At 40.0% G+C, this 27,972-nt stretch overlaps 2 protein-coding genes across 2 annotated transcripts; both read left to right on the top strand.

Annotated features, from left to right (window-relative positions):
- The first annotated feature begins 479 nt into the window (after positions 1-479).
- creb1b (cAMP responsive element binding protein 1b) lies at positions 480-10,728 on the top strand. Its single transcript, XM_053439817.1, has 8 exons — positions 480-656; positions 3,162-3,265; positions 3,547-3,693; positions 3,792-3,892; positions 4,095-4,249; positions 5,065-5,250; positions 5,464-5,614; positions 6,042-10,728. Exons 2-8 carry the CDS (start codon positions 3,170-3,172, stop codon positions 6,184-6,186), a joined length of 981 nt encoding a protein of 326 aa, XP_053295792.1. The 5' UTR covers positions 480-656; positions 3,162-3,169; the 3' UTR covers positions 6,187-10,728.
- A 1,390-nt stretch (positions 10,729-12,118) lies between these two features.
- On the top strand, positions 12,119-25,919 carry ccnyl1 (cyclin Y-like 1). The gene is made up of 10 exons (XM_053440168.1): positions 12,119-13,080; positions 14,935-15,009; positions 15,445-15,488; positions 16,109-16,209; positions 16,556-16,591; positions 16,702-16,753; positions 17,084-17,203; positions 17,668-17,834; positions 23,803-23,965; positions 24,308-25,919. The coding sequence occupies exons 1-10, from the start codon at positions 12,918-12,920 to the stop codon at positions 24,422-24,424; spliced, it is 1,038 nt and encodes a 345-aa protein (XP_053296143.1). The 5' UTR covers positions 12,119-12,917; the 3' UTR covers positions 24,425-25,919.
- Positions 25,920-27,972: the final 2,053 nt, after the last annotated feature.

Genomic DNA, 27,972 nt, shown 5'->3' on the forward strand with positions numbered 1-27,972 from the left:
ATTTCCCTGCTGTACTCACTATGCCTCCATAATAAAATTCAAATAGAAAAAAAAAAAACTACTAATATTTATAGAGTACTTTTCAAAGTCATGTGCTTTACAAGGGCAGCAAAATAAAACATTTCCTAGAAACATGAGCACCGAAAAAATTAAGGAATCCAAAATATTAAAAGACAAAATTCACATTCAAAAGATAATATTCTTCCAAAAAAGATTGAAAATTCAGGTAAAATCACGAAAGTATCTACTTCATATCGGTGAATTTTCAAGTTATAGATACTAATTATTATATATATGCTTAATTTAATACAGTTTTGTAATAATAATAAAAGTAATTTTATAACAAAAAGAATGATATATAATCATTGTTTTTGTTTGGTTAATAATTATTAAACAAACAAAAAAATTCAGACCCTCCTTACCGTCAGGGAAGGTGTCGTCGTGGTTCGTCTCTTCTCGGCACTTTCCGGCCATCCCCGTTCGCCCTTCGTGTATTTCCGCTCTGCGTCGCCATCTGCTTTCTCGTCCTTCTCCAATCTCCGTGTTGTTGTTCCCGGTGACGCGGCGGAGGTGTAGCCTGACGCGGGCTCTTACGTGTCGGCCAGAATAAAAGTGGAGCTCCGGAGGCCCGGGAGTGACGAGGGGAGTCTGTATCGGTAAGGACGGAGCTGTGTCCGCGGCTCGGGGACTCGGGTCGCGGCCGCAGAGAGTGTCGGTCTGGTCGGGTTCGGCCCGAAGGAAACAAAGAGATCATGGCGCCGCGGCGCGTTTGTAGCGGGATGGAGGGAGGGAGGCTGCGGTTGCTCGGGAGGAACAGAGTCGATGTGCAGCTTTGACAGAGAAGCAGCAGGGACAGTTAGTGTGGAAAACACGTCACTTACTGTAAGAAGAAACGAGCCGTGTTCACACACTCCCCCTGCGGGAGAGGAGGCAGGGTTCCCCGCACTGATTTGGGCTGATTTCCCCTAAGCGGCGCATTCGAACCAGCAGCTCCGACATTTTCACTTCTCTGTGGTAAAGACCCAATTTGGTGTGTTTTAATTATGAATCCACATTTCCCCTTATCTGCTCAGTTGTGATGCTTGTGTTGAATAATGGTGTCGATCGGCTGTCGAAGGCCTCACTGTGAAAACATGAACCCAGGCCTGGGAGATTCAAACTAACACACATCTGCAGATTGTGGTTGTTCGGTTTATCTGCCGGGATGTGGCCGGTGTGTGTGGAGGGGGCGGTGCCCGGCCATGTGTCTCTGCTGTCACACACACACACGCGCGCACACACGCATGCATCCGAGTGGTTTTGAAAAGCAGAGGGAGAAATGTGTGAGGCCAATCATACAGCGCAGGGAAGCTACGCACAGTGTGAGATCACTGAGCTCGTCCCAGATCAACACAGCTCGACCTCTCACCAGGCTACACTCAGAAAGATCACGTAAAACATACTAGTTAATGACCAGAGCTAAACACGTCGCATTTTATAAAGCAATTCATCAAACTTATTTAAAATATTAAAAAGAATACTTAATGTGAATGAGCAGACAGGTGAAAAAACATGATAATCATCAGCTGATACTGTGTGATTAATAATAGTATTGCACTTTTTATTGCTCTTTCATTTGCGGTCACCATCCAAGCCACTTTGTTGGTGTCGAAGCTAATTGTCTTCACTTGTCAGTCTGGTTCTAAATTCTCCTTATTACATTCCCTGCAGGAATTGATGGGCTTCTCTATAATTTGTTAAAGGTTCACTGTGTCGAATTTAGTGACATCTAGTGGTGAAGTTGCATGTTGCAGCTGTATCCCCCTCACCTCACCCTACACTTCCGAACATGCAAGATAACCTGTGGCAGCCCTCAGTTGGGATAAAAACTCAAAAGCTGCTTAGTTTTTCCAGTCTGGGCTACTGTAAAAACATGGAGAGGACCTGCTCCAGATGTCATTTTTAAGTATTTAAATATGAAGGGCCCATTTTAGGGTAAAGTAAACAACAATTTGTAAAATGTATATGATTACACACTATTATTTTATATTCTTATCATGTAAAGTGCCTTGAGATCATCTCTGTTATGATTTGGGGCCGTACAAATAATATTGAATTTAGTTGAATATCACTGAGGTACCTCTACAGAATATCTTGCAGCAGAAGTTTGTTTCAAATGGAGCCAATCATCCGCTGCTTTCCTACCAATTTGTCTATTTATTCATTATAAATATTTTATATTATCATTTTCATGCTGTCAATATATACAGAAATTTCCAGATTTCATATAATTGCTTGAAAAATATTAAATCATATATATATGCTGTTGCAGGAGTGCACATCCCTGAATACAAGAAAGTAGGAAAAACTATTGCACAGCATTGCAGATATGGAATCAATATATATCTTAGATGTGTTATTCCCTCCCTGAATATACATGTATTGGATGATTTATTTGATCTCTTGAGGATGCTCTATCTCTTTTTTCAAAGATGATAAACAAGTCTTATTTCTCACACTTAGATCAGTGGTTGCTTTAGAGCTTTTAAAGTGTCTTTCTTCAAATTTGAATAAATATGGGCTCAGATTTCTGCGATTCAGAAAAACCTTTGTAATAATGACAATGTGTTCAAGTAGAATTATTCAGCACAGCTTCCACAAAGTTTTTCCTAATATGTATAGAGTTGAATCCCCAAATACCAATTACATCAGTACACAAGTGTTCACTTCAATATTTTGATAAATGATTTATTACCAGCACAGTCTCAGTCGAGTAGTGAATAATAGTTTGTTTTCGTAATGTTTGAATAAAGAAACCCTTTGACATATTGAGAAATATCGATTCACAATTTTTCAAGTGTGTATTAATGAAAACCCTAAACAAGTTTTCTCAGCCTTATTCCTGCTCATTAACTCTGAAATGTATTTAGTTGAGAACTGATGGTTAATATTCTTATGACAAGTGACCATGAAGAGTCTCATGTGTTCTATATATATACCGGTATCTATAAATTTGTTATGTAACAGTAGGTCGGCCTTCGGGTTGTATTGTGAACATTCCCTCTACGAAAGTACACTTCCCTGAACTTGTGACATATGAACAGTCAATGATCCTGTTATTATATGTTATAGCTACTTTTCAGATCAGTTTTAACAGCTTCTGTTCATTTCTCCTTCCTCAGCTTAGTCGATGAAGATGGAGTCAGCAGAGGCTCAGCAGGAGATTGCTGTGATTGAGACTGAAAACCAGCACATCACCTCGGCACAGATCGCAACTCTGGCACAGGTAATGTTGTCATGTTAATTACCACTGAATCCTGACGGTGCAAGTTGTGTCTAGGCTCAAGCTCTTCAAGTTTGGCTGAGTTTGTGTTTTTAAAGTAATCTTCCAGAAAAACATGTTTCCTCAGCAAAGTAGGGTAAACCGTTTTATTATATGTGCTGTTGATGCTCAGGAAGTGCAGCAGTTTGAAAAGATCCGTTTTCAATGTCACTAATGTTTTTGAAAGATGTTACGTTAAATTTCACCTGACCGACACATCACGTCACATCACGTTTGAATTTCAGGTAACCATGGCAACAGGCCACGCCTCCGTAACAGGTCCCACGGTAACGCTGGTCCAGCTTCCCAACGGACAGACTGTCCAGGTCCACGGTGTCATCCAGGCTGCCCAACCCTCTGTCATCCAGTCCCCACAGATCCAAACTGTACAGGTAAAACATGGATTTTCATATCCAAACGCGACAGAGAGAACTTGAAGTTATAAGTTTAGTTTGATGTATTTGTGTCTGGTTTTTTCTGTTTGTTCCAGATCTCCACTCTAGCAGAAAGTGAGGATTCACAGGAGTCAGTAGACAGTGTGACCGACTCTCAGAAACGCAGGGAGATTCTGTCACGACGCCCCTCCTACAGGTAACTATTTACTGTTTTATAATTTTTGGGTTATTTCTTTTATTTGCTAAAAGGCAACATAAGCAGCCCATCTTGCAGCAGACATTGTACATGTTTATCAAACTCAAATATCTATTCATTAGCGGGTTTTCAGTGAAAAGCTAAAAAAGGGATAATTTGATGCCTCATGTGTAAATAAATCACACGGCTGTTTTCACATTAGGAAAATTCTGAATGACCTTTCATCCGACGCGCCGGCTGTCCCTCGTATCGAGGAGGAAAAGGCTGAGGAGGACGCATGCACTATGGCTGCCACCCATGCCATTACAACTGTTTCTGTCCCCACACCCATCTACCAGACCAGCAGCGGCCAATACAGTAGGTGATAGTTGGTTTGGTGGAGCTATAACTGAGGCTGCAGGGTGATTGATTTCAAACATTATAGTTGGGGTAGTGAGTATTGCTTTCATGTCAAATGCTCAGCGCTGATAAGTTTCAATGCAGGTTAATTTTCATTCAAATAGTTTGAGCAAAATAGCCAGCAAAGAACATTTAACAGCCAAAGAACTCTATCTTTTTTTCAAGAGTTAGTGAAGATCAGGCCAGACAGATATAAAGAAAGTATTTTCATGGCTCCATAGTGGACAAACAATTTCTCTTGTGAGATAATGACATTGACCTGTGCTAGATGTTTCAACAGTCAGTTAATTGCCAACAATTTGACTACTCTAATATATGAATGCTGTGTTTGAGTTAGTTTGACATGCTTCCCTTAAGACAAAAATAGAAATGTGAATCTGGAAAATGTTTCAGCTGTAGTTGTCTGGCTTTGTGTTTCTTGTGCCGTCTAAGGAACTCAGAACCTTATTCATTTAAGCAGCTATTTGTTTTCTCAACGTTAGCCTGTGGAGTTTTCCTGTGGTAAGTAGATAGCACATATCAAGGGTTATCACGATGAAATGAAATATGATGCAATACATTTTGTCTGAACAAGATGTCAGACTTTAAACTAAAAAAATGTAAATCTAAAATCAAAGCAGAGCTGGAGAGCACATCGTTTCCTGGCTGCTCTGTTGCTTGCCGCTTTGACTTTCTGCCCAAAGTCCAAACCTTTTGTTTGACTTTATTATAATCTGAATTTAACAAGTTTCTAATTTATCCCCGTCATCTGTCCCTCTCTCTAAATCACACAGTTGCCATCACACAGGGCGGGGCCATCCAGCTGGCTAATAACGGTACAGATGGAGTCCAGGGCATTCAAACTCTGACTATGACCAACGCAGCAGGGGGTGCCCAAGGTGGGGCCACCATCCTCCAGTATGCACAGACCAGTGACGGCCAGCAGATACTGGTTCCCAGTAACCAGGTGATGGTCCAAGGTGAGAGTGTGGATCTATTACCTTTGACCATACCCATTTTTTTCATTATGCATTGCTTCAGAAAGTATTTTTGCCTAATCAGGGTGATTTTCAGCTTTTGGCTGCAAAGACAAAATGATTCCGCTGCAGTCAGTAAATAAGCAAATTTAAAACTGATTGGTTTTATCAAGGGGTACAATTTAACATCCCCATTCCACCACCTGTACCTTTCAGCTGCGTCTGGTGACGTCCAGGCATATCAGATCCGGGCTGCCCCCGCCAGCACCATCGCCCCTGGGGTGGTCATGGCCTCTTCACCCGCCCTGCCCACCGGGGGCCCTGTGGAGGTCACTCGCAAACGGGAGGTCCGCCTCATGAAAAACAGGTAAGAACTTTGTTTGTTAACAATGTATTTGCTTCGGAACTTTCTCTGCATCTACAGCTGCTCTTATCTGAAATAACGACCAAAATAATCTGTCAATGTAGTATATAACAAACCAGTCTGAAACATGGAAATATAGTATTACACTCAGTGAGTATTTTAGTAGGAACATCTGGACATCTATTTATTAATGGAATTATCCAATTCAATGTATAAAAGCCTGCAGATCTCTTAAATGTGGTCTCACTGGTAGATCAGGGCATGATTATTGGTGCTGCTTTGAGTATATCTGAAGCCACTGATCTCCTGGGATTTTGAATGGTGCTCCTGTAAGTAGCTTGGTTCTCCAATTTTAACCATAAACTCTCTTAATCGCTTCCAAAACCATAGAAACAAACAAAACCCAAACTGTGTCTTATCGTCCCTACAGAGAAGCAGCCCGTGAATGTCGCAGGAAGAAGAAGGAGTATGTAAAATGTCTGGAGAACCGAGTGGCCGTCCTGGAGAACCAAAACAAGACGCTAATTGAAGAACTCAAAGCCCTTAAAGACCTTTACTGCCATAAATCTGAGTAGGTCGTCATCCCGAAAACACCAAACTGGGCCAAGTAGCATTTCAGTTCCTTTCAAATACTTTGACTGTTGGATTCTGCCTGTCTGGCCTTCCAGTTTACACACGGCTGGCTCTTACTGACCAAGTTGCCCTAATTCAGTTCTGCTTGTATTATTATTTCTTCAGTAGTCTGTCTGCATTATATATTTAATATAGACAACATTTTGTGGCAAAAACCAACTGACAATGAACTGTAATCCAGGTTGAACGATAAAATAGTCCAAAGTGCGAAATTTGAACCACATTTGAAGACAATCTCTCAGGCTGATCTTAAGATATCATGTTAAAGAAAAACATACTATGTGTGGCCACTCTTACTTTGACCTTTGGCTACCAAAATCAAGTGAACTAATCCTTGAGTCCAAGTGAATGTTTTTGAAAAAATGTCAGAGGATCCTTGATGGCATTCAAGAGATATCACCTTCACAAGGCATATAAATGTGCTTTGTGAGGTCACTGTGACCTTGACCTGTGACCTTTGACCACCAAAAACGAATTAGCTCATCCCGGAGTATAAGTGAATATTTGCAGAAAAGTAAATTCGGCCAATTTTCATCAGCCAACCAATGAATCAGTCCTCTAATCCTTGGGCAATAAACCTGCCTCTTCACCAATACAGTCAAGTTCCACCTTTTGTTAATCCCTGGCATCTGTGTTCTGTAAATTGTGCAGATGTTGCACTGCATAGTTCTGCATTTTTATTCATGTCAGGTAACCGGTAGTAAAGTGATGTTTTAGGCTTTCTTAAAAACCAGCATTTTCTTTGGGTCCTTAGCGATACCCAAGCCACGTTCGAAGCCTATTGGGTGACCAGTTGTTGAAAGACGTTTCTCCATTGATAGTTAGATTATAGTTTAATTGTTGAAAGGATATTAAAACCTGAGATTTCATTGGCCTCATGTGACCAGTAGAGTATTTGTGTCTTATATTGTATGTAAGCAATAACGGCCAATACCTGCTTGAAGCATCACCGTCGCTGCTATGGTTACCTGCAGTTTGATTTTACTCACACTAAGCTGTAGACATGTTTTTTAGATGTTGTGATTTATGATTTTACAGAAACCTGCCAAATATTCATAATTATCAGTGCTGAGTTCAGTTTTAAATAGACTTCCAGCCACAACTACAATCACAAGACGCAGCTTATAAAAAAGTTATAAACGTTTATTTGACTTTGATATAAGGACTGTTTGATACATTTAAATTGTGATTGTTGTGCTACATGTCAGTGTGTTTAAAAAACTAGTTTAAGTCTCAGTTAGTATAACAGCTATAACTTGTATACCTGTCCGCCCAGACAAGCTCAGTCAGTGGCAGTTAAAGGTTTTTAATTAATTGTCTCTACTTGATCCATGTCCTGATCTGAACCATCCTCTCAAAAATGTGGCTGCGTGTATCTTGGACTCTCCAGCTTATTTGGCACAAACAAGTAATTTTTTTCATTGAAACTTTTGAAGATGCTAACAACTGCCGATGGTGAGAAAAGTGACTCACAGCAGGCAGTGGTGTGTGTTAGAAAAAAGGATGTTTTGAAATGTGACATATATCACATTTTGGGTTAGGGTTAGGGTGGTCCACAACAGATGGTTGACAGAGCTGATATTAAAATGAGATTATTAGCACGCTGAAGCACAGTTTTAAAAGAAAAAAGATTATTGTTTTTACTACCCGGGATCGTGTTTCGATTGATCACCAACTTTCCTGTCAGTTATGTCAGTTTAATCATCCAGAAGGCCAGCAGCACAAGGAATCATTTTATCCAAACAAAATTATTTAGGAGTGAGAGTAAATTAGAATGCTGGTAATTTCAAACATTTGTTGTTCCAGAAAAGCTTTGCAGAACTACTTCCGGGTTTACATTGATTGGCTGTACTAACTGCGTTTCTGCGCACAAGAATTTTCATATAATATGTGTTTTTATTTAATTTTAGTTAACATTCTTGTGAGTTTGGTTTAAATAACTGGGGGTTTGTTCCTTACTCACTCTCTGTGTCCCCACACATCAGCAGTTAACTTTTGAGTAAAGTTTTTTCTCTTTACAAAGGAGCCTGATGTCTGTAATATTTGTTTGTAAAAGATCCAGGTTGTTAAAAAATGCACACATCTTAGTAGTAATGTAATTCCAACACTCGGGAAGTAGTTCTAAGAAAATGTGTCAAACATCATGTTGTTGTGTTGCAGTAAATTGTCGGCGTGTTGTCAAAAAAGGACCACCCCCATCAAAGTTATAAATTGTTTGTATTGTCTGTTAAACGGTGGTAAAATATGGATGCAACAAGGAGCCATATTTTGATTGAGGTGGACTTCTTTATGAAATATAGGCTACAGGAGTTTAACACTTATAATCAATCCGTTGAAAAGAGATGGCTTTAGTGGGACTGTGTGTGGTTTTTGAGGAGATGTGTGTACGTATTTGTTTGTTTGTTTATTTTTATATTAATGTATATAGTCTCTACAGCATGTGTAGACCTCATGTATTTCTGTTTATTTGATATGGAAAAAAATGTTCTTATGGCTTGTATGAAACAACTTTGAATATTTGTAACATATGTCACTGTATAATAGAGGACAATGTATGTGTTTGTATATCCACCAGGCCTACCACCATCATGGCAGCTAAGTGTTTGAAAAAAAAGGCCTTTGTTGGACTTGTTGAATATTTTGGAGTGTTGTACTGTTTCGGATCAACAGTGTTTTGTTTGTGGAGTTTGTTGAGAGCACTTGGAGTCCACAACTTTTATCATCTAAAATATGGACAATTTTCTTTGTTTGAAACCTGCACAGAGGAGCCCCAGTGGCTTCAAGCTCAGCCACGCATTTGTTTTTAACTGAAAATGTATTTCTATGACCTGAGCAGAAACGGCTCCACAAGTTTCCTTTTTTTTTTTTATATCTGCTCATTCATCATATGAAAGCACATGTTTTCTTTCCACTGGATCCATTCATATTTTTATTTTTTACTGTGCATTAATTTTACTACTTACATGAGATTCTGACAGTGGTTCCAGTGGTAAGATGGATGTCAGTTAACCACTTCTTCACTCAGATAGTTTTTGATTAGAAACTAACCTGAATCAAAGACAAACAAAGATGTCTGATGTTTTGAGGTGACAGATGCCATTTTGTTACGGAAAATCTCAAAGTTTTCCTTTTTCCTCATACACTCATAGAGTCTTGGTTATACTTTTAACTTCTATTCCTGAGTGACATTAAAGTTGATTCTTGACATCGATAACAAGTGGTTTGACCAAATAAATGTAACTCAAGGTTTATTTTATTGCTTTTTCTAGAGCTTTCAAGTGCATCTCAGCAATTGCAGTTCACTCACTTGTCAATGCATGATAATAAACGGGTGTGGCTTCATATGTTTGTGAGTAATAAGCCCTGCCTCTATTCAAAGACGATCATCTGAAAGCTCCAGACGTTAGTAAATGGACCTTGAGATAATAATAATTATTTTTGTTTCAAAACCTGAATTGTCAGCTAAAGGAAATTTAAGGGCACTACTAGTGGCTCTAACAATCATTGTCTTTTTTTGTAATGTTTTTTTATTTCTTTTGTCCTTTTTGTTATTCAGAAATCATCAGTTCATGGTAGCTCTTTTGGTTTTATTTATCAATCATTTGAATCATTTTGATATTGTACAGTATGTACTTTATGTAGGATTATGAGGATTAAAGGGTTGGCTAAAGAAATCGCACAGCATTTAATACTAGCTGTAATTGATGATCTATTGACCCACAACACATTAGCATGTACTGTGGCTGTACGTGTCATCCTTCGTCTATGTAGACTCAACAATATGCAGAAGTAATCTTTTTTTAATGCATTTCACTGCATGAAATTAAGTCTGACAAACAACACCCTGGACCTCACCGATTCTACAACTTATTTAAGTGGAGAGGAAGCAGCAAATTTGAAACATGTGCCATTCCAATACCTTATTTATTGAGATGAACCCTTTTTTAAAGAAACAAAAACATAATTTTCCACATTTAATTCACACATCAAGTGCTGGTGCTGAAACAAATTCTACTAGTAATTTTTTCTGTTGATTTGATATAGTGAGCTCAACTTTGTGATGTGATGACACAATATCTTCAATCAAAAACAAACAATGTATTCATTTCTGTGCCAGAATAGTTTATACCCACGGGTCTAAGATCTATGTGCATGAAAAAAAAAATGAAATCATTGTGTGTAAAGTATATATATATATTATATATATAAAGAGAGAGAATTTCTAGAACGCTGATAACATTTTTCTAACTTTTAATGTGACCTGTTTATATAATGCCCCTTTTACAAGTTAAAATTTAAATTCCATGTATTGTATATTATCGTGTAGAAGCAAGACAACTCGATGATGCATTACATCCTGTTTGTTTCAACATTGTTACACGATCAAACTGAACCAGACCGTTAATTGAAAGTGCTGTTTCTCTGACATTACATCACTCTTTTGTAAACACTTACTATGTCGCAATAAACTGCTCTTGAAGATAGTCATGCATTTTGTTGTTCATGAATTGTATTTCAACTTTTTATCCATGATATACTCATTAATAATAAACTCATCCACATCCACATATTCATGGTGGATGACCTAAGAAAAGGTACTTTTTAAATCTCAAAAATTTACAATTAAAAAAAAAATTCCAATTGCTCAGCAATTATTATGAATGACTGCACTGTTTGCACTTTATTATTCTGCTAAGGCTCACCAACTACAGCTCATGATGTTTCATAGTGCAAGATGTTCGTTTTGTTAATGACAGAAAAGGGAGGGCCCCATTAATAAAATCCAATTGTTCTTTTGAAGATCAAATGTTGTGGAAATACTGGTTCAGCGAAATTTCAGTGATGTGTAGAGTGGAAAGAACAAAAATCTTATTGTTTAAATACATTTACTAAATACAGGGTACATTTGAAATTTTTTCAATGCGCCTTTAATACTGTGGCAAATCCAAATGTCTGCTTTAAAAAGGGCCTATAAATTTAGTACATACCTGTTTGATACAATAAACATAATCCCGTAAAAAGTGCAAACATACCACCTTAAAGTGAAATCAAATTGGATTAAGTACATAAAATTGTTTCTAAAGGTTCAGTGTGTAGGATTTAGTGACATCTAGTGGTGAATACCCCTCCCCTTCCAAACATGAGAGAGAACCTGTGGCAGTCTTCAGTTGACATAAAAACTTAGGAGTTTAGTTTGTCCAATCCGGGCTACTGTGAAAAACATGACGGCCTCAGTAGAAAGGACCTGCTCCTGATGTAAATACCAATGCTGCATTCCAGATAACTCGGAAGTCAGATATTCTGACTTGCAATGTCCGAGTTAAGATGTGCAAGGGGTCAGTGCACGGTGATAGCATCACATCAAATGTAAACAAACATCACTGACCATGAGAAGCTACAGTATTTACATCTCCATCAGCGCCGCCATTGTTGTGCGACATCCGACAACTGCTTCTCCTTGCACCATACCTATTTAAAAATAAAGGGCTCAAGCTCGGATAAAGAAAACAACAATTCGTACAATTTAGATGATTAAACACCAGTGAAAATATCACCCGGATTATTTTATGTTCAATAGATGTATTTTAACTATTTCTTACACATTGAACCTTTAAGTCAAACAAACTCATCAATTTATCCCTAATCTCATGAATGAAGGGTGATGCTTTGATTGACAGGCAGAGGGGGAAATAGGAAGCCGGCTTCAGTTTTCATTGTGAAAAAAGGGTGTGGATGAGTGACGATATAAAAATAGCAGCGTTGTAAATATATTCCGCTGCTTTAAATCGTCTCTGACAGACGGCCCCGTCAGCCAATGACTGGCTTTGAAATACCCCAGTTTCATTTATCCGACCAATGGGGTTGAACTGCATCCCTGCCTGGGCGCGACATAGCGGTATGCAGTGGTCAGCTCCGGGCAACAGATGGCGGCGGCGACGCGGAGGATATCCAGGAGGAGTCCGGAGCAGCTAGCAGAGCCGGTGGCCTGATGAAGACCCAGAAGAAGCCTCACCCAACCTGAGTTCTTTGAGGATTTCTGACCTACATTCCTGGATCTGCCGCTTGGTGTTTTCACCCGGTTCCCCAGTGGAGGCCGCAGAAGCCACGGGATAGATTTAGCGACACACCGGGGCCGTGTGCGAGAAGGCGGCTGTGGATTTGTTTGGAAAGTGTCAAATTATTGATTATTTGGGATTTTTTTTCTGGTTTTGAAGTCGCGACGTGTTTTATTCCTGAGAGTCAATTGTGTTTACGAGGACGACAGAAGTGGATTTAATGTGGAGTCGAAGAAAGTTAACTAGTTAGCTAGCGTCAATGCTAGTTAGCTTCCTATCAGCGAAACTCTTGCATGTCGAATGAATGAATGAACGAATTGGCGACCGCCTGCATTAAACTAGCCTCTGCTTCTTGTTCTTACGCGAACTTATCGAGTACATCGACGGAAAGACGACACAAACAGGGTGAGCTACAGCCCTCACACCCTCTAATAGACAGGAATGCTATTCCCTGGAGTTGGACAGCGGCGATTTAGCTCCCGGAGATAGCGCAGTGCTAATACTGACCAGAGCCTGGTAATGCCTCTGAGGCTGGGGCCGGCTCGCTTCAGCTAGCTACACATATTTGCACTACTTGGACTTGGCCGCAGCACAGAGAAGCCCACACCTGGTTTGGAATGGGGAACACGGTGTCATGCTGCGTCTCTCCCGAGTCGAGCCCCAAACTCCCGTCGAGACAACCCGCGGAGCGTCTGGAGGAGCTGCAGACGAGCACCGAAGCGAGCGATGACAACACGGTGCCATACCTGCAGCACATAAGCGACAGAGAGGTCCCCGACGGTAGGTGATGAGTGCACAGCTCTCTCTCCCCCCCTGTGTGTGTGTGTGTGTGTGTGTGTGTGTGTGTGTGTGTGTGTGTGTGTGTGTGTGTGTGTGTGTGTGTGTGTGTGTGTGTGTGTGTGTGTGTGTGTGTGTGTGTGTGTGTGTGTGTGTGTGTGTGTGTGTGTGTGTGTGTGTGTGTGTTCTGTTTGTCTATGGGGCGGTGGTGATCCTTCATCCAGTCACTGGGAGAAGAGAGAGCATGATATGAACAAGGATCTTCATGGGACTCGCACATCAATAATAAAAGGAATCCACACTACATGTGCAAACATCCACCCTCATACTACTGTCACACAAAACTGCATTATAGTGGCCAAAGATTAAACACGATAAGAATCAGTCTGTATCAATAATCATCAGGATGCATATCACTTTAGCTATTAAGCTTGAAGACAGATAGTTTCTCCTAAGTGAAGTATGTGGTATTAAACTCTTCTTCATGAGCAGAGAATGATAAATACTTGAAAAACGGCAATATATTTTTTAAAGTAAGTGCGTGAGGCAGATCCATTGTGTGTTTACCTCCTCACTGTGTCACACAATGCATACGCAATATATTGATGGTGGGAGTTGTCTTACTGCCCAGCCCTTTAACAACACACAACTGTTTTCATATTCAGTCTTTCACAGCTGCACGGACGATGCACACACACGCACACACAATGAAAACTCTCCAGCTTTTGCCAAGGTCCGAGGCGTGTTCACTTCCATCCCACTGTCAGCAGAGCACTGAGGATGGTGAGGACATTCTTGGCATTCTGTAGCTGTGCACTGTATCGTATTTATCACAGTGGCTTCATATTACCAAGTCAGACATTAACAATGAAAACAAACCACTCATCTTCTTGGCGCCACATTAACCACTCAGCCATTATCAATAAAAACAATTCTTGCCGGTTCTTTTTAACCAACCTCAGTTTCTATTATCACTGCTCATCAGGGAGTGAAATTGAGTGAAAGTAGAGAGGGAAAGAGAAACGTCCTTAACCAAAACAAACAAACTGCCCTTGAAATGTGCAGTTTGTTGACATGATATCTTAATTTCACCATGCCCACTATTAGAGTGTAAACAACCTCAGGTTTATTTTCAGATGGGGGAGACATAAAGTAGAATAGGAAAGATACTTTTAACCAGATCAGACAGTTTCGTCTTATGAACTCATGTACCTAAGCAAAATAGATTTTTTTGCTTCAACTTCAACCTAATACCGACGTGCTTACTATTAGACTACAAGTTTACATTTCATGCTGTGATCCAGGGCCCCAGTGTGCTCTCAGCCCCCATGGTGCCACTCCTCATTGACCCCCAAGCATGCTGTGCTCATTCCATTCATGTTGTTGTGGACACTACAGTGTATGAGACCAGCTGTCGGTGGGGCGACGGTCAAAATAAGTCCTGCAGCCCTTTCTTCATTCCTCATGTCACAAGTGCTGCCATCACCTAATCCCCTGTCTTTTATGTAATGGGCCGTCTGCACAGATTTGGATGATAAACAATTCTCTAACTCAAGGCTGGACGGATAATCCAGTGTTCTGTTTGTGTTACAGATAGAACTGCAGGGTCAAGCAAAGCAATCAGTAAATTGACTTGATAGAACTGCATTGTTTACTCCTACTTCTGACTTTTACAGTGCTATGGTCCCTGCTCTTAGTGGCATGTTTGATCTGTGTCTGCTTATAACTTCATCAACTTTCCATGGGCTGTATCAGGTCACAGAACTGAGAGGGAAGCTGCTCACTCCAAGTCCCACATGAGGTACCTTTGTTGACATATTGTCAGTATAATGCACTGAAATAAACTTTGTTTTATAGAGTTGGCATTGGAGTCGAACCCTTCAGACCATGCCAGAGCGAGCACCATCTTCCTAAGCAAGTCTCAGACAGACGGTGAGCAATCTGAACATGACACTGTCTCAGCAGTGATTCACATGAACTGTCTTCCTTAAGAATAAGTGTGTTAGCAAGAAGAGCAAATGCACACATGTGCAACCCATGATGTATGATCAAATATTATGACGTAATCCTGTTCTGCATGTTTTAATATTTGTAAAATCCTATTATTTTTAATCCGTGGCTCTGTTTTATTGTTGTTACTTATGCAGGCTGTAGTGTTATAATGTTTCATGACTTGCTTCACTGTGGAGCTTGATGAAGTTGGGAGTGTATCACACACCCATTGAAGCCGAAAGCATCTCTAACAGTCAAGTCAATAATTAATTAAACAGGTCCTTTTTCTTGAAAGACTGGACTTCATCCTGACTTCGTTATAAGTAACCAGTTGTATAAAAACAAATCTCACTGAACATTTATCTTCCTTTACAGTACGAGACAAGAGGAAAAGCAACCACATAAATCATATCAGTCATGTAAGTGTCAAAATCTTGATGTCGATCATAAATCTGATTGTTGATGATTATATCTATATTATCTCAAATGACTAGAAAGTGAGTTTACGCTGTAGATTAGCCAATTCAGGTTTATGATAGCAGTTAGTTTTATGAATGTAACACTAGATAGTGGATACTTTTTGCCTGTATGTGTTTCAAGTTTCAGAATAAACTTCCATAGATCATATTAAGGTCGTTCAAGTGGTTCAAATTGATTAAACAATTGTACACCTCACAGCAATAATCTTATCAACGACAAAACTGAAAACTAAATATTCTTTTCTGTCTTTTAACCAAAGGAATAACAAAAACGTAGTATCATACATGACAAGTGGAAGCATAGTGGCTGCGTAAAGATGGTTATTGCATTCAATTTTCTTGGTTTCTTTTTATAGATTTATCTGTATATACTCACACATACCACATCTGCCATATTGAATTCTCAAATATCTCTTCTGTTTAAAATTGTATGGCTTTTTGCAGGCATATCTTCAGATATGCGTGCAGCTAATCAGACATCTGAAACCAGTCCAAAGAAATGTAGCAATCGAAATAATTCCTGTCCCAAGTTGTTGATTGTGCAATATCCATGTCTCCAGGTATCCCCTGGTCTATTGTCAAAGAAATACAGCTCCTGCTCCACAATCTTCATTGACGACAGCACCGTCAGCCAGCCAAACCTTAAAAGCACAATCAAATGGTGAGAGAATTTCCCACACACACAAACGCATAACGCTGTTTGTCTAAATGTCACTAAGTTCACATGAGAAAATCCTGTTGCATCACAGTGTGGTAATCCTAAAGTAATACTTAGTAGATGCGTGACTAAAACAGATGTTCTTACGCCTAATTTAGGAAATTATTATAGAGAATCTGCATAATCGCATTCATCAGGATTATCTCAGAGTGGTTTCCTTGCTGCATTTGTGCAAGTTTTATTACCCCATAAGCTTTGACACACACAAGTACACTATTCTCCCGCTGAGATGTTTTTTTTTTTTATTGAAGCTATAATTTTTTTCCCTCTTTTTACTCCCTGTCTCCAGTGTCACTTTAGCAACATACTACCACATCAAAAACAGGTGAGTTCACATCTTTAGTAACCTTTTTGTTATATAATATGTGTCAATTTATGTTGCTAAAACTGTTATGCGTTACATATGTCTTAACAGATGTATTGTTTGTTGTTTAGGGACTCACACAGGTCACTGGACATCTTTGATGAGAAGCTGCACCCCTTATCAGTGAGTATATTGAACAAACACACACGTTTGCTGCTCATCATAAGAGCAGAAAGTCATTCACTCCAATCGTCTTGATTCACCGAGTCATTTGTCCGTTACTTTGCCGATCCGTCCAACCAGAATCAGTAAGTCTAAGAAAAACTTAAGATGCTGTTGCAGTTTACTTCCTTGTTGACTTTTAACCTTCACACCTAGTAAACCATCTGACACAACAATCAGCGATATGATGGAATGATGACGGGATGAATCTCCATAGCAACCATGAGGCTTTTAGACTCCTTCAATCCTACTTTCCTCCCTCAGACGTCTGTGTTTTACCGTTCTTTATAGAGAGAACCCGTGCCAGACGACTACGCACATGTTGACCCCGAACACAAACTGATCTACCGCTTTGTCCGAACGCTCTTCAGTGCTGCACAGCTCACAGCAGAATGTGCCATTGTCACTCTGGTAAGTGGTTGTAAATGAGCTTACCCTGAAATTAAGTAAGATATTATGGGAATTTATTAAAGTGCACTGCAATGGTTCTAACACGTGTATGCATCTGACGTTAGATTTACTGGTCAGTAGAGGGCAGTAAAGTCATGCCCCCAAAAAACGGATACATGAAAGATGAGTGTCTGTTTGATGATTAAATATCACTATCTATTTAAGAGTGACATGTCCAATATATTATCTGTTTTTTGGATACTGCTTAATATTGGTAATTATCTGTATATGTATTTAATGTGGAAGGAATCACATTCAGTGTGTTTGTTATACCTCAAGGATACACACCATGTATGTTTACATAAATCCTCTACAAGGCCCTTAAATACTGTTAAATGTTGAGGCTGCAATACTCTTACATTTATGTGTTTCTATTAAACACGTGTTGTGTGTTTGGCATTTTTTCAATGTTCTTCTTCTACAAGGTGTACTTAGAGCGTCTGCTGACCTACGCTGAGCTGGATATCTGCCCCGCCAACTGGAAGCGAATCATCTTGGGAGCCATCTTGTTGGCCTCCAAAGTCTGGGATGACCAGGCTGTGTGGAATGTCGACTACTGCCAGATCCTTAAAGACATCACTGTGGAGGACATGTGAGTTGTTGTTTTGAGTTTGGGTTGTAGCTGGTTGTTACAAGATTAGTTTTAAACTAGCATCGGGAGAGCAGGAGGGAAGTACTTCCCCGCAGATTCTCACACAACGCAGGGTTCTGACTACATCGTTCCAAAGGAAGAGATCTCCAATTTCTCCATGAAGATACAAATTAATGCAGCAGGTTTTTTCTAAAGATTGGTTTTATGTGTGAGTGATTGGAAAACATCAGATGAGCAGAATCTCATATTGATCAGCGCGGATTAATGCAGCTCAGTGCAGAAATGCTGCTAAGGGGGGCCAGGCGGTGGCACCTTGATGCATTAAAGGCTGTAATCGGAGTCTGTCCTTTTAAGTCTTGGGTGCAGCACACAAGTGCAAACGGAATGAATTACAAATCAGTGTGAAGAGAACTCAACCTTAAAGATGTGCTGGTTCTGTTGCATGGACGCTGTTTTGGTTAGAATCATGTCAAACAGTATGACGTCTACGAATTAGAGCTAGTCGAGTGCTCAAAAAAATGCTCTCGACACACCGCATGGTAAACAATAAAAAAGATGTATGGAAGAAACGTCTCCCACAGCAATTTGTATCAAAACTTTGAACACACAGAAACCTTCACATGTTCCACCTTTACTGGGAACATGTTGGGATCCACCAGTGAGAGGATGTGGTTAGGAGCATCATTGAGACTCCTTCACTGACACCACAACCCAGATCCCTTTGGTAGTGATTGGATAGACATGGCTAAGCTTTGTATGTCGTTGGGCTTGTTGGCCGCTTTGAGTTTTTGGTTTTCAGATCTCCAGTTATTTTAGGTGTATATAAAAAAAGTGGATTCCTAACAAATAAAACAGCTCTGAGACTGCATCTTCGTCCCTAATAGAAGAAACATAACAACAAAGATGCACTTGAAGCAGACAGAGAAAGAGAAGTGCTGGAACAGATGGAAGCTGTAGCATCTTTTCTGTCACTTGGTATATAATCCTGTGAAGAGGCCAGGGGCTGCACTTGGAGCAGCCAGGCTTTAGTTCCTGCAATTGCTCTGTCTCTCTCTCTCTGTGTGTGTGTGTGTGTGTGTGTGTGTGTGTGTGTGTGTGTGTGTGTGTGTGTGTGTGTGTGTGTGTGTGTGTGTGTGTGTGTGTGTGTGTGTGTGTGTGTGTGTGTGTGTGTGTGTGTGTGTGTGTGTGTGTGTGTGTGTGTGTGTGTGTGTGTGTGTGTGTGTGTAAGAGGTTGGAAGTGCCTCCTTGTTGTTTTGTGATTTGCACTGCCTGCATGTGTGTGTTTTCTGTCCGAGAGCCCCCATCTCTCTCTCTCTCTCTCTCACTGTGACTCTGTCCTTCCTCTCATACCGCACCATGTCTGACCTACACTCTCTCTCTCCGCTCTGTTTGCATCGCTGCCATTGAAGTGTCTTTGTGAGGCGTGCTCGGGTCTGGATGATGGGAGGAAGAGTAGAGAGAGAAATAGAGGGGAGGGTCTCAAGTGCTCTCACTCTTTGTACATAATGGCCCAGGCTCTCGCCCACTCCATTAGTTGCCCCGGGAGACCAGACATCACACACACACACTCCCGCTCGCTCACACACACCATCTCTGCTGACCAACAAAGCATCCCGGATGCTGTCTCCTTGGCGACCATCTCCCTCAGCTCTTCTCATTGCTGTGATGATGATGATGATGATGATGATGAGGAGGAGAATGTTGGAGCTTGTAGTCAGGAAAAGACGAGCTGTGATACTCCCGCAGGATGATTGCAGAGACATGTCTGATTAGCTGTGAGGTTCAATGTGTGTGTGAGAACTTAGTCAAATAAATGACATAGAAGTTTGTAAGGAGATATGTTTTCTGTTCCAGTTTTACAGTACGACCATTTCTTCACTAAAACTTTTTATCTTTTCTTCTGCTCAGATCAACAAGGATCAAACCACTAAACAAAAATACAGTTTACAAATATTTGTGTTCTCTTGTCCTCAGTCTAAATCTGTATTCTGGCTGATCAAAATCCAAACACAAATCCACATCCCCCTTTTTTCCACCTCCTCTGACATGATGCCGTTTTGATCTATTGAGATTCACCAGGTTCTCATGTGATTTTAAATGTAATTTCCTTTTGTGATCATGGATTATGATCGTAGTTTTGAGTATTGATCCTCTTTACAGTGGCTTTTTCTTCAAAAGAATGGTTGCAGAACATTTCTATGATTGTTAATAGTCCTCATAATTCACGATTTAAGCTTCAACTAAAAAGTTATTTTGCAATATATTAGGCACCCGTGTTACAGTTAGAAATGGTTTGCATGCTTTTGTGTCTTGCACGATCAATACACTGTCTCTGAGATCAGGACATTCACATCCATTCAAGCATTAATATATTTCTAGGTTTCTAATTTTCATTTTGTCAGCCTTGTTGGAGATATGCGCTCGTAGTGCCACTGTAGTTACAATTGTGTTCATTCTCCTCACAAGATTATTTCTGTCCCCAATTTGTACAATTTGAAAGTATATGTATTACTCTAGTTATTGTATATATTTTTGTTGAATGTTTACCTAATCCATCATGTATCTTTTAACACTGCCCTTAGGTCTCTTACATACACTCCTGTTCAAAATCTTAAGACCAGTTAAAAAATTGCATGAATTTCCATTTTGCACTGTTGGATCTTAGGAAGGTTCTAAGTAGAGCTTCAAAATGCAAAAAGAAGAAATGGGAACAAGAGCCCAAAAGTTGTGAGCAGGCAATTTATTGAAAACAACCATTTAACTGAAGTAGGCTGTTCATCAGCTGATCAAAAGTTTAAGACCACAGCCTTTAAAAGCCAAAATCTGTGCAAAAATTTGGATTCCATGTCATTTCCTGTCAAGTAATCACACTGTGAAGATCTCTTGATAGCAAAGGCAAAAAAGCTTGCCGTCTTTGAACGTGGTAGGATTGTTGAACTGCATAAACAAGGCCTCTCACAACGTGCCATCGCTGCTGAGGTTGGACGCAGTACGACAGTCATTTTGCATTTCTTAAAAGATCCTCAGGGTTATGGAACAAAAAAATCAAGTGGTACACCCAAAAAAATCTCACCGGCGCTGAGCCGGAGGATCCGAATGGCTGTCCGTCAAGACACGGGACGATCCTCGTCCCAAATTAAGGCAATTACTGGAGCTGACTGCAGCCCAATAACCATCAGACGGCATCTGCAAAGGAAGGGCTTCAAAAACAAGAAACGTCTTCAAAGGCCACGTCTCCTTCAACGCCACAAAATTGCCCGTTTAGACTTTGCAAGGGAGCACCAAACATGGGACATTCAAAGGTGGAAGAAAGTTTTATTTTCTGACGAGAAAAAATATAACCTTGATGGTCCTGATGGCTTCCAACGTTATTGGCATGACAAGGAGATGCCACCTGAGATGTTTTCTACGCGGCACAGTGGAGGGGGCGCCATCATGATCTGGGGTGCTTTTTCCTTCAATGGAACAATGGAGCTCCAGGTTGTGCAGGGGCGTCACACAGCAGCTGGCTATGTGGAGATGTTGCAGGGGGCATCCCTCATGACTGAGGGCCCTCGTCTGTGTGGTAGCGACTGGGTTTTTCAGCAGGACAACGCTCCAATTCACAATGCCCGTCTGACCAAGACTTTTTTCCAGGAGAATAACATCACTCTTTTGGACCATCCTGCGTGTTCCCCTGATCTTAATCCAATTGAGAACATTTGGGGATGGATGGCAAGGGAAGTTTACAAAAATGGACTTCAGTTCCAGACAGTGGATGCCCTTCGTGAAGGCATCTTCACCACTTGGCGCAACATTCGCACTAGCCTTTTGGAAACAATTGCATCAAGCATGCCAAAACTTTTGATCAGCTGATGAACAGCCTAATTCAGATAAATTGTTGTTTTCAATAAATTGCCTGCTCACAACTTTTGGGCTCTTGTTCCCATTTCTTCTTTTTGCATTTTGAAACTCTACTTAGAACCTTCCTAAGATTCAACAGTGCAAAATGCAAATTCATGCAATTTTTTAATCAATCAATCAATCAAATTTTATTAGTATAGCCCATATTCACAAATTACAATTCATCTCATAGGGCTTTAACAGGGTGTGGCATCCTCTGTCCTTAACCCTCAGCAAGAGTAAGGAAAAACTACTAAAAACCCTTTTAACAGGGTAAAAATATGTAGAAACCTCAGAGAGAGCCACATGTGAGGGATCCCTCTCCCAGGACGGACAGAAGTGCAATAGATGCCACGTGTAGGAGAACATCATCAATAATCAAAGTCTCTAGCAGCATTTGATGAGGGTAGACATCCCGAAGGACAACCCCAACATGACATGCCAAGCAGTCCCGCTGCAAGCACAGTCCATGCTCAGCAACCATCTAGACCACGATCCACCATCCAGACCAGACGCCACTCCAGTCCTCAGTCACCGTCCACCGCCGCCCACCAGGACCCATCACAAGCCACCACCGCGGTCCTGGTCCACCGCCCGTGCCCAATGCCAACGCGACACAGGGTCCGCCACCAGCACCACGATCAGCCCAGAATCCGCCACAATGGATCCACCACCGCGACCCCCGGTGTACGATCCACAAACCGCAATCCATGGTGCGGCCACAGAGGCCCTGGATCTGCGGGTGATAAAGCAAAGGGATTCCGGGGAAGGGGGATAGGGATGGAGAAGAGGAAGGAGAAGCTGGAAAGAGAAGCTCCGTGTGTCATGTGTCATAAAATAGAACAAGTAACGTTCTGGCGCACTAATTAGCTCTAACTATAAGCTTTATCAAAAAGGAAGGTTTTGAGTCTACTCTTAAATGAAAAGATGGTATCTGCCTCCCGAACTGAAAGTGGTAGATTATTCCACAGCCGAGGGGCTTGATGGCTAAAAGCTCTGGCTCCTACTCTTTTTTTAGAGAATTTAGGGACGACAAGTAGGCTTGAATTCTGGGAGCGGAGTGCTCTAGCGGGTTTATAAGGTACTAACAGCTCTTTAAGGTAAAAAGGCGCCATATTATTAAGGGCCTTGAAGGTGAGGAGGAGAATTTTAAATTCTATTCTAGATTTAACTGGAAGCCAGTGTAGCGACGCTAATACTGGAGAAATGTGCTCTCTTCTCTTTGTTCTCATCAGGACACGTGCTGCGGCATTTTGGACAAGCTGTAGAGTCTTTAACGACTTACTGCTGGAGCCAGATAATAATGAATTACAATAGTCCAGTCTCGATGTAACAAAGGCGTGGACTAGTTTTTCTGCATCTTTTTGGGAAAGGACATGTCTAATTTTGGAAATATTACGTAAGTGGAAAAAAGCGGTCCTAGAAATTTGTTTTAAGTGAGAATTAAAGGATAAATCAGGATCAAAGATCACTCCCAAGTTCCTGACGGTTTCATTGGAAGCAAGGGCAATGTCGTCTAGCGCAGCTATATCATTAGATAATGCATCTCTAAGGTGTTTGGGGCCAAGTATTATAACCTCTGTTTTTTCTGAGTTTAATAAGAGAAAATTGCGGGTCATCCAGGTTTTTATGTCCTTGAGACATGTTCGAAGTTTAGTTAATTGATTACTTTGTTCAGGTTTTATTGACAAATATAACTGGGTGTCATCCGCATAGCAGTGGAAATTTACCGAGTGTGTCCTGATAATGTTTCCTAGTGGAAGCATATATAATGAGAATAAAATTGGGCCGAGCACAGAGCCCTGTGGAACACCATGGTTAACTTTGGTGCGCACAGATGACTCATCATTAATTTGCACAAATTGGGAGCGATCAGAAAAATACGATTTAAACCAGTTAAGGGCGGTTCCATTAATGTTAAGCGGTTCCATTAATGTTAATGTTAACTGGTCTTAAGATTTTGATCAGGAGTGTACATTGGGCATCTTCTGTCCTCTGTTGTACTTTCAGCGTCATAGTTAAGAGTTATCAGAACCTCTTTGCTCTTTGTCTTGGTCTGTATTAATCCTCCGTTGTCTTATCCCAGGAATGAGATGGAGCGTCACTTCCTCGAGCTTCTTCAGTTCAATATCAACGTGCCAGCGAGTGTCTATGCCAAGTACTACTTTGATCTGCGGCAGCTCGCTGATGATAACAACCTCAACTTCCCTCTGGAGCCGCTCAACAACCAGCGGGCCCAGAAACTAGAGGTGAGCTGCTCTCCTCAGACCTCGACCAGTAACTTCTGGTCTTTAAGGTTGTCTGACTATGATTTATTTGTAATATTTAACTTTCTGCACTTTAATTCTGTTCTGCCTCTGACCTCGGGCTACTTCACACTACTATGTTCTTTTTGTAAAATCTGTCGCATTTTAGGCGCTCAAAGGCTCTCAAAGGCTTGTGTGTCATGCCCTTGAGGCTTGACACACAAGCCTTTGAGCGCCTAAAAGGGAAAACTTGATTACCAGCAGTGAATGCAAAGAATAAAAAAATTTCTAGCATACTCTAGGAGAACTTACCAATTACCTTGTTTTGTGTGTTTTTCTGCCCAGGCCATTTCAAGACTATGTGAGGACAAGTACAAAGACCTGAGCCGAGCAGTAATAAAACGATCCTTCAGCGCTGACAACCTGATAGGTGTACAACGCTCCAACGCTGTGCTGTCATAGGCCAACATGGTTGCTTCATGAGGTTGACGCAGCCACACCAGGCAGTATTCAGGCTTACCATGCTACAGTGTGACCTGACTCAGCAGTATTTTACATCACAGCTGTAGAGCTGCGTGATTGTGAATCCTAAAACTATTGTTTTTACAATTTTTTTTATTTATTTATTTCTCAACTGGCCCTGATTTCCATGGTGACATGTATTGGAACTGGCCCTGGTGCAGTCGATCACTATGGAGTAGTCTTGGGAATTGTCATTAAGATTTATTCCTTGCAAAAATATTTCAACATAGCCAGAAAGATTAGATTGGTGTTAGACAATATTATTTCTCCAAATCCCATTCAATTAAAAATAAAAGCACCGTGGTGCAAGTCAGTCTAAAAACATTCTGACTCTTAACTATCTGTAGCAGTTAAGACAGTTGGCTTGTACTGTTATTGGAAAACAAAGACACGCGGTTATTTTGAGGTCAGTTTATTCCTGTTTTTTTATTTTTTGTGTGAATTGTTGACGAGAAAAGAAACCATACAACATCACCAAAATAAATATTTTAATAGGTACAACAAATTCACAATACTAGGGCTGGGCGATACAGCCCAAAAATATGATCTAGATTATCTAGAAAACAGTTAGATATAAATAATTATCACAATAAATGTCACATTATTTTCTGTAAAGTGAGACTGATTTTTGCTGACGAGTGGAGTTTGTGGTAAGGAATTATAAACACTTGATAAATCTGAGGTAGAACATTAAAAAAAAGTGAGTAGTATACCTCCCTACAGAGGCAATATATTGGACTTTGGTTATATTTATATTGTATTGTTATGATTATTGTAGTTATATCGCCCGGCCCTAAAAATTGTCCTCCTTGTAAATTAGAATTCAAAGCAAAAGAAATTGAGAGTGTAAATCAAACGTGTTTACTGTTGATACCAGTGGTGTTGCATCCTGTCTGAGTAAATTATCTACCTATTTGGATTTAGCATAGAGCATGTCTCAAATGAGAAGTATTAAAGTATAAATATTCTACAGCAGCTGTCTGAAGTCAGCACAACTTCAGTCGGCTGCCATGCGTGTGTGTGTCAGGGTGTCAGGTGCCAATCTGGGATCAGCTTCACTTTGGAGATAAACTCTACATGTGGTCAAACTGGAGACATTTTACAGATTCTGAATCAGTTCTGCTACAGACTGGCTTAATGTAGCATCTTAAACATAATGTAGGTTGGGTCCACACGGTCCAGGCTCAGTATTGTGCCCCTCAAATCCTGCCTCCCCCTCAAGGAGGCGCTCTACAGATCACCAAGCCCTGTGCTTGACCCTGACCAGAGCTTATGAACGAACTACATAGATCAGGGGGGAAAAGAGATTGATGGACACCCCCCCTCCGTTTTGCTTACTATGTAGGCCACTAGCTGTGAAATTTGTTTTGTTTTTAATTGAAAAGAAAACATTTGCAGATGGAGTATTTTAAATAAACACTAATCATGTAACAAAGATGTGTTGTGTTAATTGCAAACTGTTGTGTTTTGTGTGTATAATCTGTGAACCTGAAGGTGATCGGTGTGTGTTAGTGTTCGACATGTCCAGCAGCCGCCTTTAATTCAATCAAGCTGCACCAAATATCACACGTGTTTTTAAGATGGAGGCCGATGGTACGAGCCGGTGACTTCTAGTGTGATCTCACCTTGTGAACATATGTGGAGAATACAGGGTGTTTTAATGTTTCCATGGATATTCAACTTTTGAGCCAAGTTACATTTCACAAATACAATTTAAAATATATATATTTATATATATATGTTCTGTTTTCTTCTAATCGCTTATAAGCATAAATTTAAATAGAATTTGACCAACTGCTTCACACATCTTATTCTTCCACATCTGAGGTAAAAACTGCTCTGTGCCCTTTGGTAAAAACAAAACTCATTTTATTTGGCACATAAAAACAAGTTTCTGAGACATAAACTAGAGATCAACTCACTTTTAATTCCACAATATGAATCAAAATCTACAACATTTAAAAATCTTTCAGAGTTCATCTCGTTGTGAAAAACAGATTTACACTTCGACAAACAAACGAACAAACCTAAATGTCAGTTTTTACCGGCATTTGTCATCATACATCATCACTCACCGAATCGCATTCACTCAAATCAGACTAATAAATTAGACATATTTTCTAACACGTGGACACAGTAGTTAACACAACTGGCCAACAACATTGACGTCACAACACATCACCGCAGGAAGAAGGAGGCAGGAAACAAACTGATGATTAAATAAACTTTAAAAACACTTCAGTTTAATTAGTCATTTTTAGTTATTTGATCAATAAATTCTGTTTTTAATGTTGTGACTGTTTACACTGATCTCTGTGGGACAGCTTCACTTTCTGTAGTATCTTCCAGTTGTAGGTTGATTTTTTTTTTGGTTCATGTGTACACTCGAAAAACATGACCTCTGAGAGAAGACGTGAGGCTCCTTCACATTACACGACAGCATCCAGCTTTGTTAAACTGATAAGAGCATTGCTGGCTTATAAAAGTATCGAGAAATTAACATGTTTTATGTTTTATTACTGTGAGTTGACATAAATTTAAAACCATCCTATAAAACGTCCTCTGATGACTGATGATTATTTGTCAACGTAAGTGCTTCTTTATGCTCTAATTCGTAAGAAAATAAGGACATATTTAGTGTGAACTCATATTTTAGGATATTGCAGTTAGATTTCCCTTCCATAAACTCTAGGGGATTATTATTTTTGTTTTGTGAATTACCAGACAACATATTTCAGCACAGTTTCCAACTAAATACAGAATAATTTAAACTGGTTTTAAGTCAAATTATCCTGATTAGAAATATGTATATAAGGTGGAAATACTGTTTAAGTCTCATTAGTATTACATAATATAATGACATACATTATATGTAACAGAGAGGATGGATATATTTATTATTACCTAATTAATTTGCTTAATTTCTTTGGTCTATAATGTTTTAGAAAACAATAAAAATGCCTGTCACACTTTTCAAAATTCCAAACTGATGTTTTCAAATTGCTTTTTCAGAACAAATAAATATAACAATTCTTGTTCAATGTTTTGAATCCAAAGCAAAATCGAACTGAAATTTAACGAGAAATAAATGATATAAATGGTTGATTATTGATTATCTAATTGTTACATTATTGTGTCAAAAATCTATCAACATGTGAAATTTTCGTCTGTTCAGAGCCTGTGTCATGAAATCATTAGAAAAACGGTTCTCAAGATGAGGTCCAGGGACCTCGAAGAGGACGTGATGGCCTCAGAGAATCCACAGCAGAAGAGTCAAAACAGATATTATTTAAAAAATGTTGATTATGTCTAAGAAAGTTAATGCCTCCACTATTTTTATATTTCAACCTTGAGGATCTCGGGTCTCATGTTTTTCTTGTGGGGTCCATGTTTGAGTCCCTGGTGTAATCAGTTCCTCTGTTAACCAGCAGGTGAGGCTAAAGGCCAAGGTCAGTTTCACCCTGTTTGTTTACATGTAATTGACTAAA

Source organism: Pleuronectes platessa, chromosome 14 (assembly GCF_947347685.1).
Source record: "Pleuronectes platessa chromosome 14, fPlePla1.1, whole genome shotgun sequence".
Classification (NCBI taxonomy): Eukaryota; Metazoa; Chordata; class Actinopteri; order Pleuronectiformes; family Pleuronectidae; genus Pleuronectes; species Pleuronectes platessa.

Excerpts from the sequence above, each read along its gene's own strand:
- ccnyl1 (XM_053440168.1), top strand. The coding sequence starts at position 12,918 with ATGGGGAACACGGTGTCATGCTGCGTCTCTCCCGAGTCGAGCCCCAAA. Across the intron at positions 16,592-16,701 it reads TACTACCACATCAAAAACAG|GGACTCACACAGGTCACTGG; the intron begins GTGAGTTCACAT and ends TTTGTTGTTTAG. Across the intron at positions 17,835-23,802 it reads GACATCACTGTGGAGGACAT|GAATGAGATGGAGCGTCACT; the intron begins GTGAGTTGTTGT and ends GTCTTATCCCAG.
- creb1b (XM_053439817.1), top strand. The coding sequence starts at position 3,170 with ATGAAGATGGAGTCAGCAGAGGCTCAGCAGGAGATTGCTGTGATTGAG. Across the intron at positions 4,250-5,064 it reads GACCAGCAGCGGCCAATACA|TTGCCATCACACAGGGCGGG; the intron begins GTAGGTGATAGT and ends TAAATCACACAG. Across the intron at positions 5,251-5,463 it reads TAACCAGGTGATGGTCCAAG|CTGCGTCTGGTGACGTCCAG; the intron begins GTGAGAGTGTGG and ends TGTACCTTTCAG.